Source organism: Strigops habroptila, chromosome 14 (genome assembly GCF_004027225.2).
Source record: "Strigops habroptila isolate Jane chromosome 14, bStrHab1.2.pri, whole genome shotgun sequence".
Classification (NCBI taxonomy): Eukaryota; Metazoa; Chordata; class Aves; order Psittaciformes; family Psittacidae; genus Strigops; species Strigops habroptila.
In genome coordinates, this window is record NC_044290.2 from 6,234,726 (window position 1) to 6,247,447 (window position 12,722).

Below are 12,722 nucleotides of genomic sequence, written 5' to 3' on the forward strand. Positions count from 1 at the left end.
CCCATCCAAAGCAAAACACTCTCCCAGCCCCCAGCAGAGGTTTCTGGGAGCCAGCGAGCGGTTTATAGCCCCGAGCAAGCGCTGAGCAGCTGAGATCAGTGCAGAGCAATGAAACCAAAGGAAATGACCTGCAAGTGGCAGGAGTGATTTCAAATGAACACGTAAATTAGCTCCGTTGTTCGGTCATTTGCTGGCAGATTGTAACCCTGATAACTTGATTCCTTGTTTGTTTCCCTTAAAAAGTACAGCTATAACAGTGGAAGATTTAAATCCAGCTCAGGATTTTCTGCTTTACTGTCATCCTCCCCACTCCTGCTCCTTCTCAACTACCCAACCCATTAACCTGCTGCAGTATCTCTCTGGACTGCCCATACTGCACTTTTTGGGGGAGATATGAGCCCTGCCGAAGTCATTCCTTCCTTATGAGCTGGGAAGAATTTCATCCTCTGAACCTGCTGAATTTTGCTTTAATTCCACTGCAATAACTAACCCCTACCTTAGCCCTTTCTGGGTGAGGAATCCAGCCTAAGGCACAGCTGGGGCTAAACCCTCCACCATCACCACAGTCTCCAAGCGTTTCTCTCTTTTATTAGCTTTGATAAATGAGGCGATCTGGGAATGGGCTTATCTTGGTTGTCTGAGATGGCAGCGGAAGGGAGAGATCAGACAGCTCTTGCTCAATCAGCCAGCACTCCAGGAGCTACATTAGCAACTATTATATTCAGCCTTATCTCCTCAGGACAATTTCACCAAAGTTGCCGAATCTGCCCATGAAAACATGGTCCGAAACACCCGGATTATTTTGCAAAGGCCCTGGGTTAAGTAACAGAGTCGGGCATTGGAAATGTCATTGAAGGCCAGGGCAGAGGAGGACTTTGGAGAGGCTCAGCTGTGGTGGTGAGATGGGAACTGGGGAAGATCTTGCACCAAGAGAGTGCACGCACTGATTGATTCAATTACTGCCTGTTTGCTTTGGGTTCTATTAAATCCAATTAATTCCTCTGCAGAGGCTTGGTCTGGAGGGGACAATTTGGTGAACCCATAGAGCCACAGTACTGCTGCCATTCTCTTTGGGGGCGTCTCTGCGGCACCCTTTACTGTTTGGGCTGTGTTAGGAGGGAGCAATGGGATACTCAAAGCAAGGAAGATGAGAGTGGCTGGGGAGCAGCTGGAGCCCTGGCTGCCCGGCCTCTGCAGGAAGGTTTATCATCAGAAAGCAAGTTTCAACCTGCAACCACTTCTTGATTTTAGCTCTTGTTGCTTCTTGCAGCGACTCAGCTCACAGTCAGTCAGCTGGTTTTCTAGGAATGAAGGGGTTAGTCGATAGCCAGAAGAAAACCCCAGAGCTTCCTCTTGGCATGGCAGAGCATGGGGAAGGAAGGGGATGGTGGGGAAGGAGCTGCCTCAGCCTCTGGCAGAGCTGGGGATTTGTGCTTCCTGCCCTTTCCAAAGACCATAGAGGAAGAAAGCCCTCAGCAAGGCTTCGTCACTCAAAACCCACAGCTGTGCCCAAAAAAGGCATTTCTGGGGGAAGAAATGAGATACTTCTGCTTGAGGAAACAAACAAAACCAGCCCAGCTTGCACTGGCGGCCACCTCAGGAGCTGAAGAGCAGTGGGGATGGATGTCCATCATCCCAGTCCACCATTCCTGTCTGTCATTCCAGTCCATCATGACTGGGAGAGCATCCTGGCAGTTCCAACCGGTCCATCCACACGATCTGCATTTGCTCTACCCTGGAGCCCGCTCTGGCCTGGACCTCCTACAAAGCCCCCTGAAGCCATTTGGGCTCTGTGCATGAGGAAGGGGCTGCTTTCACCACTGGACAGGCATCGCGGTGGAGGAACCTGCTGTATTTTGGGAGTTTCGCTGGGAACCAGCACTGTTTCACAGAAAAAGCAGAGAGTCTTTCTCATGAGACACTCCCAGGGTGAGTCATGGTCCCTGGGTGAAGATGAGGAAGCAACTGCCTTTAAACAAGGGTCTGCTCTGCTGGTAAACATTGCCCACGGAAGTGACGGGAGAAGGAGGCTTGGGAAATTCATGAGATGTGAACCAGCTCCACCCCACAGGGCACTTTGTGAATAACCACAGGGGAAAATCTGCGTCAGGAGCAAGAAGGTGGAAAATGTGGATTTTCCTGGTTTGGACCCTTTTGCCAGGTGAGATGTGGGAGCACAGGTCAGGCATGTGCACAGGTCAGGCATGTGCAGCATAAGGCTGCCCCAGTGCAGATTTGGATGAGGGAAGAGGAGGCTACAGAGCCTCATGCAGAGCAGAGCCTCTTGCTTGCTCCTTTCAGCATTTCTGCTTCCACAAGCCCTTTGGGGTTTCCAGTCTCTCCCAGTAACCTCTCTCCTTTCTCATCCTCCTCCTCCTCGGTGCCCAGTGCCTTGCCTGGGCACCCCCCTCTCTACCTCCTGCACCTCTGTGGCTGAAGTCTCAGGGCAGAGGCCCCCGGGGCAGGATGGGTGCAGGGGGGGGTCTCCACTTTGCTCTGACTCTGTTTTCTTTCACAGCTGATTCATCCACCACCAAAGGCAGCGATGTGAGCCCAGTGGCCACCACGGGCTTTGGGGAGCCTCCAGTGCTGTGAGTCAGGGCTCAGGGTGCGGGCAAGCCCCCAACAGCATCCCCTGGCCTAAGACACCTCTTTCCCTGCATGCATCCCTCATCCCTGGGTTGGTTGCAGCAGCTCCAAGGAGCATCCCAGGGGCAAGCAGGGCAGACGTGCAAGTGTCCCCATCCCCGTTGCCCAGACTCAAGCTTTAGCACTATCTCCTTTCTCCTATCCAGGTCCCAGCTCAACATCATCTACCTGCTGCTCATCCCTGGCGTGAAGGTGGCTGTGGCGCTGCTCCTGGGGTGTGTGACTGCCTGGGTAAGGAGCCAACGCAGGAACCATGGCCAGGAAAACCTGCAGCTCTCCGAGGTGGCTGGTACCAGGGCACTGGGCTGCCCACCAATCCCAGAGCCACAGGGACACCCTCCTGCCCCTTTACCCCCCACCCTGCTGGGGCTGTGACACCCATCACGGCCACCCTGCACCAGGATGTGCTCGGCTCTGGGGGCTTCTCCCCCAGTGAAGCATCAGCCTCTCCTGGCAGCCCCTGCACTGGAGAGGGGAAGGTTTGGGGCACAGAGAGCCTGTGTCTGCTGAGCTGGAGCTGCCAACTGGTGCCAGGTTTGCAATAAAGCCTGGGTGTCCTGCAGGTGACTGTCTGTCTGTCTGTTTGCCTGTCAGCACTGCCTGGGGTGCTGATGGCTGCCGATGCTGATGGTGCTCACATTGGGCTCCTTTTCTCATTGCTCCCATTATTTTCCAGGTTTGGTGCCTCCAAAAAGCAGGCACTTGAATAGTGCTGAAATCCCACCGAATTGGCTGGTTGGAGGGAATTGAGTTGGGGGCCTGGCTGTGGGCCCAGCATCCACTCTTCCTGCTGGGACCACATGGGCCAGGGCCGAGCTTCCACCCCCTGGGGTCCCACCTCCTTGTTTATTGTCTGCTCCTGGTGGGTTTGAAGGGTGAGAGCCCCATCCTCAGAGTGCCCCATCCAGGGCACCATCAAGTGGGACAGTCCTGCCCTAGAGCCACCATGTGTGTGGACGGGATGGAGGTGGCAGCTCCAAGGCAGAGCCATGGGGAACCACACAGCTTGTTGTCTGCAGGGGAGCAACTGCACAGGACCCCTGGCAGCCCAGAGCCCAGCTTGGGTGATGCTCAGGGCAGGGACCCACCGTTGGGGGCCAGGGTTTGAGGCCAGGCACAAGGCAGGGACAGGGACAGCTCAGTTGTGTCTCTACCAAGGAACATGCTCAGCTCTGCTAAACTAGAACCAACTGTTGGTGATAAAGCTGTCTCATTGCCTCTGCTAAGGTACCAGCAGTGGGTCCAAGTGTGAGGCTCTGGGCCAAGCCAGGACCAGCCCATGACTGTAGGAAGCAGATCCTGTGACTCTCAGTGTGGGTCTGGTTCCTGTGTGTGGGCTGTGTCTGTCCTTCCTGTCATTGCCTGTCCCCAGATTCACCCCTGGGAACTTCTTCCAAAGGGTTTGCCCAATGCAGCACAGGATCAACAAGTCACATATGGGTGGAAGGGAGGACACTGTGGGGGGGACTGGTTCTCCCAGGGGACAAGGGATGGGGGCACAGGGGGAGCATGGGGAGACCTGATTTGGGCATAGGGCTACCAAGCCATGCAGGGTCTGTGCTGGGGCTGACAGCCCAGGGTAATGCACTGGCTAGGGCAGTGGGGACAGGTGCTCACATCAGGGACTGGAGGCTGGAGCTCTCCCTCTGCATTGCCCAAGACGGGGACAGGATGCCCATGAAGAAGCACTGCCCCCAGCCTGGGGGAATGTTTGGGGCTCAGGGGGTCCCTATGCAGTGCTGAGCCACCCTCAAGAGGTGGATCCCACACTGGGTGCCCTGCCTGGCCAGAGAGGCTGGGCAGCGTGACAGTGTGGCAGGGAGAGACAGGACTGCACCCCACTGTGGCGGCAATGCCAGCAGCAAAAGGGGAGCCCCTGGGGCAGGGGAAGGAAGGGGGACAGGAGCTGGGATAGCACATGGCAGAGCTTTTTGTGACAGCAGAGGCAGGAAGTCAGCTGAGACCAGAGGATAAAGGAAAGCCCACGCTTTAGCTATAAATGTGTGGTACCCCTGGCAGAAGAGGAAGCAAAGCTCCAGAGACACAAGGAAGAAGGAGCAGGAAAGGCAGGAGGGCTGCTCTGATGCACTGCCCAGGCCAGTCTACCATACGGCTCCTGCTGCTGCTCACCTGGATGCTGCTGCCAGGTAGAGCTGAGGGGATCCCTGGGGCTCAAGCCCCACACTTGGAGCAGCCCCACGGGGCAGGAGGTACCGGTGCAGTGGCAGCATTCCCACAGCTCCGTGTGTCTCCGCAGGCTCCTGGGCGGTGACGGGGCCTGGCACCGTGCAGGGGTTGCTGGGGGGGTCCCTCTCGGTGACCTGCACGTACAAGCCCGGCTATGAGACGATGCCGAAGTTCTGGTGCTATCCGGGAAGCATTTCCACCTGCAAAACTGACATCGTTCTCACCTCGGAGCTGAGCCCCGTGGTGCGGCGAGGCCGGGTCACCATCAAGGACTATCAAAGACGACGGGTGTTCACGGTGACCATTAAAGACCTGGTTGTGGAGGACGCGGGCACCTACCGCTGCGGGGTGCGAACGAGCCCACTCTCGCGTGATAAGAGCGCCAAAGTGGAGGTGATCGTGTCCCCAGGTGAGTCCCTGCACATCCGTCTCCCCAGCAACAGTGACCACCACGTCTGGGGGCCGGGGCTGGGCTGCGGGAGGAGATGGGGTGCTGGGGATGGAGGGATGGAGAGGGACAAGGGCTGGTCAGTGCCCGGCAGCACCCGCTGCATGTGTCCCCTCTTCGAATTCGCAGCCCCATCGCCCAGATGGACCCCAACCGTCCCGCCGATCACCGCCCGGCCGCCTGCGGCAGTGACGGACGCTCCACCGGGGACCCCCAGTCCTTTCCGCTGCTTCCCGGTGCTGGCCGGGCTGCAGGTGCTGGCGCTGCTCGCCATGAGCGGAGCCGTGCTCTGGGTCAGCCTGCGGGGCGCCTGAACCGCGGCCGGGACCCCGCAGCCTCAGCCGGCACCGCTCCGCCCTGGCCCCGACGGCGCGGGTAGGGGGGCAGCACCGGGACCCCGCCGGGCCCTTCCTACCGCCAGCGGCGGCTGCAATAAAGCCTCTCTGACTCCGCTCTGCGCCTCCGTCTCTTCTTTCCGATGCCTGCCGCGGTCAGGCAGGCCCGGGGGTCCCAGCGCTCCGCCCCGACAGGGCGGCCGGTGCTGCAGGGGCGGCCCCAGGGGCGGCCCCAGGGGCGGGCCGGGCCCCACGGCCCCACGGCCCCACGGAGAGGAACCGGGCGCGGCAGGACGCCGAGCCCCACCGCCCTGGAGCGGCCATGCGGCTCCTGCCTCTTCTTGTCTGGGCGCTGCTGCCAGGTAAGGCCGGCCCGGAGCCTCCGCGCCCCGGAGCAGCCCCGACGGGCCGGGCGGGCGCGGCGGCAGCACTCCCGCGGCTCCGTGTGTCTCCGCAGGCTGCTGGGCGGTGACGGGGCCTGGCACCGTGCGGGGGTTCCTGGGGGGGTCCCTCTCGGTGACCTGCGCGTACGAGCCCGGCTATGAGACGATGCCGAAGTTCTGGTGCTATCCGGGAAGCGTTTCCACCTGCAAAACTGACATCGTTCTCACCTCGGAGCTGAGCCCCGTGGTGCAGCGAGGCCGGGTCACCATCGAGGACAATGGTACACAACGGGTGTTCACGGTGACCATTAAAGACCTGGTTGTGCAGGACGCGGGCACCTACCGCTGCGGGGTGCGAACGAGCACACTCTCGCGTGATAAGAGCGCCAATGTGAGGGTGATCGTGTCCCCAGGTGAGTCCCCGCGTCCAGCATTGCTTTGTCCCACTCCATGTGCTGGGATCCGAGGCTGCAGAGGGGGTTAGCCGGGAGGAGATAGGTGCCCGCATCACCTGAGGCAGCCCCAGCGTGTGCCACCAGGTCTCGGCAGGCTGCTGCTGTGGCAGGTGCCACCTCCACTGGTTCCCCATGCCCAGGTCTTGGCATGGCCCCTTCTTAGCACCCCAGGGTCAGCCACCCCCAACAGTGGAGTGCCCCACACCATATTTTCCCCTCTCTTCAGATCCTGCTGGTCCTGTCTGTGGTCTAGTTGCCTTATTTTATAACACTAGAGATCTCCTCACCCCTTTGTGTCCTCCCATTATCCACTGTAGGGCCCTGAGCTTAGGGAATGTCCCTCTCTGTCCCCTCGCCAGGGACCTTGGTGTTATAGTACTGGACTGAGCATGAGGTGCCCACATGCCCTTTCTGCAGGGCGAACTCTGTTGTGTGCATGTTTGGGGGGGGATTGAGGCCATGAAAAGCCTCCTGGGCAGGGGATTACAGTCCTCTCACCTCAAGGAGCGTGCTCTGGATGTGGCAGAGGGGGACCCAGCTTTTCCTCCTGTGATGGACGGTAAGTGGGTCACTTCTGATTCACTGCAAACCCCACATCCTTTTTCCCCTGCAGAGGCAGGGAGACTGACCAATCCTCTCCTCTTTTTGTTACAGCTCCGTCTTCCTCCTCCCCGGCATCGCCCTATGGCCCCACCACTGAGCACCGGGATCTCACTAGCTTTGTATCAGTCTCCACACAGGCAAATCCCCAGGCGGAATCTCTGCAACCACGATCAAATCTCTCCCACCACAAAGGCTCCAGCCCTCCACAGTGAGTGCCAGCTCCTGCCCGCAGTGGCCACCTCCCTCCATGAGGTCTCTGATGCAGCTGGAGCCCTGCAACCCTGCGGGCTCTTCACACCCCCCTTAAGGATTCAGACCTCCTGCTTTTGCCTTTAGAGACCAGTGTTCCATCCTCTCATCCAGCCACTCTGCATGGAAAATAATCCCAGCACTCCTGGTTGGTTGGCCCTGGCAAAGCTCTGATTGTCCCATGTTCATCTTGCAGCTTAAGCAAGGCAAGGGTTATCACCATGGTTTCTAATTGCAGCGCTGACCCCATTTCCTTCCCCAAAATTCAGAGGGCCTGTTTGCTTGTGGGAAACCAAGCGCTGAGCTGGATCCCTTTTTTAATGTAGTCACATGCAGCCCATCAGAGAGAGTTGAGAAAGCGTGAGACTGGAGCTTTGTTCCTCCTCCCCTGCCTCTTGGTGGTGATGAAAGAAGCAGGCAAAGCTGAGGCTTCCCATCTGCGTGCTCAAGGGGTAGCTGGCACACTTTGCCTGGCTGCCCATTACGAGTTCAACAAATAGTGGAGCTAAACCAGAGTTAAATCAGGTGCAGGAACTGATCTTTAAAGCAGTGAAGATGCAGCAGCTCTCAGACCCCAGTGCCTGTTTGCTTCTGCAGTTTCCAGTTTGCTTTGCTCTGAGCCCAGCCTGCAGCCTGACCACCCCAAGCCCCATCACCCTCAGCCTCTCCCTGTGTGCCTGCCCCACACTGGCTCCTCTCCAGTCTGCTTCTGAGAAGTACGAGAACAGAAACACTCTCTTTTTTCTTGCAGCTTGGATGTGGTTGAGCACATCCTCACCCCAGTCATCGTAGTGGTTCTTCTTTTGCTTGCAGTTGCTGTCGGTGTTTTGGTAATATTGACTAGGAAGAGGAAGAAGGGTAAGCAAAGCTGTCACTGCTGCACACATGCTGCTTCCTCACCAGGGCCTGTCTTCTGATATAGTTGGGGGTTTTTCCCTCTATATTTGTTTTTTCTCCCCCATTCCCTCTCTGATCCATCCAGTTCCCAGGTCCACCACTGAGACCTCCACCAATGTGGTCTCCTTCCCCCAGAGGAGGAGTGGGACCATCTCATGGGTCTCATACCGATGGGAGCAGGGAATGGCAGCTCTTGGGATGGGTGCTGCCTGGAACAGCACCTGCTTGAGTTTGTTTGGGCACCATCGGCTTCTCCAGCCGTGCTCAGTTGTGTGCTCAGGGCTCACACTAGGCTTGGTGCAGAGTTCAATGCCAGTGTGATGGGTAGGGAGGGACAGAAGGGGATGTCACCAGCTGGCAGAGGGGGTCTGGTTTTGTTTGGAGAACTCCAGGTGGTTGATGGGGCAATAGATTCTCTTTCTGCTTTATGGTGAAATTCATAGTGGCAGTGCAGGTTTTTAATACATTTCTTTTCCTCTGGTTTCACTCGTGTCTAACCTCATCCACGCTTCAACCAGCCCCTTCTGGAACAGCTGTAGAGATGGACAGGACTGGCAGCATGTCACATACAGTAAGACAAACCACATTGTGCTTAGAGCTCGCTTGGAGAGGGGAAACAGGCTGCCAGAGCCCTTTGCTTTCAGCCAGGTTCATAGCCCTTTAGGCTGGGAGGGATCCTCTGGGCTCCGTTTTGCAACAGGAAGACCCAACCAGGGATTTATGGCAGAGTATTCCTGTGAAGGGAATTTAGGATTGGGCTGAGAGGCTTCTCCTCAAGCCTCTTCAAGCATGGGAGCTGCTTCTCTGGTTGGAAAAGCCTTGGGAACCAGCAGTAAACGCACCATAGGTAGTTTTCTGCCAGGTTTCAAGGAGGTGCTGGTGTCACTAACCAGATTTCCCCTGGGGAACGTTGACCCAGCCCTTGCTGCAGGTTAATTCCCCCCCAGTGCTCCTGCAGCCTCATCAGGAAAGGCAGCAGGATGGGAGATGTTCCCACCACTGCAGTGGGGCAGCAGGAGGTGAAACAGCTCATCCCTCTCCTTCACGTGTCAGGGAGAAGATGCCTTGAACTATGCGGACATCAACCACCGCACGAGCACAGCCGAGAGCCAGTTGTACAGCAACACCGAGGCATTACGCTGCTTGGCAGACACCACGACAGAGTACATGGAGGTCAAGCAGAGCAACAAGGTAGGAGAATGCAGAGCAGTGCCGAGCTCGGAGTGATGGGTGGAAAGCTGGAGCGGATGGGAGACAGTGTGGGCAGTGGGATGTGTCGGGTGGGCAGGGAGGGAGCTGCAAAGGGATGTGCCAAGCTGGCGTGGAAATGATGCTGGGTACTATGGGTGTCCCCTCTGGTCCCCACGCTGCTCCTGGATGCTTAAAGCAGCTGAGAGAGGTTCCACCAGAGGGTGTTGTCCTGGAGCAACCCCGCAAAGGATGTATTTTGTTTTTCCCTCCTTTCCCAGCGTTCGGAAGAGAAAAGAGAGGCCGCATATGCCACCGTGCGGAAGTGTCCACCAGCGCAGCAGGAGATCTACGCCAACGTGCCGTCAGCTCCACAGCCCAGAGGAGAGCCCCAGAGCCCGGTGCAGAGGGAGTGAGCCCGTCCGGGTCCCTGTGCTGCTCCTGCTGCCGGCAGCGCCAGCGGGACACACATGGGATACACACGGAGGGCAGTGGGCTGGCTTTCTGCTCAGGCAGGAGCCGGCTGGACAGCAGAGCTGCTGCTCTTGTGGGCTTGGATGTTTCCTTGGAGCAACCTTGAAGAGATTGATGATGAGCAGGAGGCACGGGGCGGGATGAGGATGGAATCATCCCTCTGCGTTTGGAGACCTCACCCGCACAGCAGTGATGCTGGGAATAAAACCTTACCCCTTGCACTGGGGTAGCTCAAGCCAGAGACCGGCTGGGCAGGGGTGGAAGAGCCCAGCAGCAGGAGGTGAGGGTGGGCTCTGCCTGGCTCCCTGCATCCAGCACCCATCCCAGTTGCCCCTTTGGCTGTTATTCACAGGGACTGAAGCTCCCAAACCCATTGGTCACCTCGGACTGACTTTTTTCACGCTGATGGCAGGCAGAGCTGGCAGCTCCTGGGAAGCAGGACAGTGAGATGTGCTATATCCAAATGCATTTGTTACATCCAAACACTGGAGGGCTCAAGTGGAGGGTGCAGTGCATTAGGGTCTCGATGATGGCAGAGGAGGTCCTGTCCCTCCTGCACAGTGGCTGGGAAGTGTCTCCCTGACCCTCCTGGTCCCACATCCCCAGGGACGTTTGTTCCTGCTCTCTCTCCACCACCATTCCCAAGGAACTCCAGGCTGGAAGCACACGGATAAGCAGTAACCGTGACCCTGCTCTTCTCTGCTTTGCTGATAATTTATTTCATGGCACCCACTCAATACATCTGTTTGTGAGGCTGAGTCAAGTGTATTTCAGGGGTTCATTTGGAGAGGATCTGTTAACTTCGTTAACTGCTGCAAAGCTTTGTTTCAGTATTGTAATTGTCTTATTTGAGAAGCCACGTGGAGCATCCCTGCTCTGACAAAGCCAAAGTCGGCTGGAATTAAGTGCCTGTGGTAAAACAGTTGTGGTTGTTCCTATAGGTTATTCCTATATAAGCTTATATTCCTCTATAAGCAAAATTCCTCCTCTGTTTGGTCAGGAGGTGGGATCCATCCTTCCTACCCTGCCTGAGGCTGGGCTCCAGAGGAGCAAACAGCAACGGCACAGACAAGCATCATTGCTGTAGTTTGTAATGAAATGAGCATCCAGCCAGATTCCAGCCATTCCTGGGGAAAAAGGGAAAGCAAAGCCACATACTCCTCCTCCTGCTGCCCCGTTTATTACTGGAGATAATAACACCCCTTCTCTGAAGGAGCTGGGAGGAGGAATCGGATTTTTTTAGGTAACTGGGTTCCATTATGCCATAGCTGGAGGTAGTTTCCGTGCTTTAGGAAAAGATCAGGGAGAAAGACAAACTCCCAACAGGACAGAGCAGGGAGAGTCCCACTGCATGGCTCACTCATGAATTGCTGCTGCCTGAAACCCCCAATTAACACATAAGGATTGGTGGAGCAGATAGGATGATCCAAGCAGAGAAGGGGCTTTTCTTCTACTCCTGCCATGCCTGTAGCTCTTGGCTTTCATGGGCATGAACTAAACTATTCCTGGCAAGGGGAAGCTGCCTTCCCGGAGCCTTTTGGGTGGATGTCCTGGAAGAGGTTTTGCATCTCCTCAGGTTTTATTGCAGCAGAACCAGCAATGGGGTGTTTTATCTCCCCTTGAAGCACGCTCGGCAGCAGGGCAGGTTTGTGCCCACACCTTGTGCAGGGGTTTCCAGCTGTGACAATCCGGTGGCTCTGCGTGTGCACACATGTGCCCGCAAGACACACCTGCAGGTCCCGAGGCACACCAGCGTGTCCCAGTGCATGTAAATGTGATTGTGCACATCCCACCATGCACATGTATCTGTATGTGTACACATGTAGACATCCAGTGGACACAGGCACACACTGCAGTGCACACATGGCCATGCACCCCCCAGCACGCACGAGCACACGTGCACCCAGCGCACACGTGCAGAAGCACATGCACACGGTGCTGCTCACAAGAACATGAACATGGGCACTGCAATGCACACATGCTCATACATGAAGATTAGATGCTCCAGTGCATACATGCACACAAATGCACCCACACACCCCCCAGTGCCCAGATGCACATGCATGCACACATGCGTGTACACATGCACATGCCAGTGCCCCAATGCACAGCAATGCATACATGGAGCACACACGCATGAACACATGCACGCCCTGATGCACACACAGAGATATGCATATATTCATGGTGCACACATGTATGTACATGGATGGCTACATGCACAGCCCAGTGCACACATACACAGGCGTACACAAGCACATGTACACATGCATGCAGGCACATGCCTGTACACACACATATCCCTGTGTATGTGTGCACAAACAACCACACACAACCACGGATACCTGGATGCACACATGCCAAACACATGTATGAACACATGCACACTCTGGTGCACACATGCATGAACACATGCACCCCCTGGTGCACAGATGCACATGTACTCACACACATGCACTAACACACACACCCCCTGGTGCACACATGCACATGTATTCACACACATGCACTAGCACACACACACCCTGGTGCGCACATGCACAGGAACACACACACACACGTGCACACCCTGGTGTACACACGCAAACATGCATATAGTCATGGTGCACATGGACGGGTACATGCACACGCCAGTGCCAACATGCACAGTTGTGCACACACGGCACACACATACTTGAACACATGTACACACCCGTGCACACACATGCACTAACACACACGCACACCCCCACTGCACACACACACCCCCGTTGCACATGCACCACCCCTTGCACACGCACCCCATTGCACACACGCCCTCGCCGTTGCACAGGCGTACACACAAGTGTGCGCCCCCTTGCACACTTAGCCCCCG

General features: G+C 56.7%; 2 protein-coding genes across 3 annotated transcripts; both read left to right on the forward strand.

The window, feature by feature from the left end:
* The first annotated feature begins 4,700 nt into the window (after positions 1–4,700).
* Positions 4,701–5,737, forward strand: LOC115616658 (CMRF35-like molecule 6). Its single transcript, XM_030506178.1, has 3 exons — positions 4,701–4,796; positions 4,907–5,245; positions 5,414–5,737. The coding sequence occupies exons 1-3, from the start codon at positions 4,733–4,735 to the stop codon at positions 5,596–5,598; spliced, it is 588 nt and encodes a 195-aa protein (XP_030362038.1). The 5' UTR covers positions 4,701–4,732; the 3' UTR covers positions 5,599–5,737.
* A 158-nt stretch (positions 5,738–5,895) lies between these two features.
* On the forward strand, positions 5,896–10,790 carry LOC115616657 (CMRF35-like molecule 2). 2 transcript variants are annotated; one of them, XM_030506176.1, is made up of 7 exons: positions 5,896–5,981; positions 6,077–6,415; positions 7,112–7,268; positions 8,061–8,167; positions 8,725–8,777; positions 9,260–9,397; positions 9,676–10,790. In XM_030506176.1, the coding sequence occupies exons 1-7, from the start codon at positions 5,942–5,944 to the stop codon at positions 9,808–9,810; spliced, it is 969 nt and encodes a 322-aa protein (XP_030362036.1). In that variant the 5' UTR covers positions 5,896–5,941; the 3' UTR covers positions 9,811–10,790. The 2 variants fall into 2 exon arrangements, with proteins under 2 accessions (XP_030362036.1, XP_030362037.1); XM_030506177.1 differs by having other exon boundaries at positions 7,187–7,268.
* Positions 10,791–12,722: the final 1,932 nt, after the last annotated feature.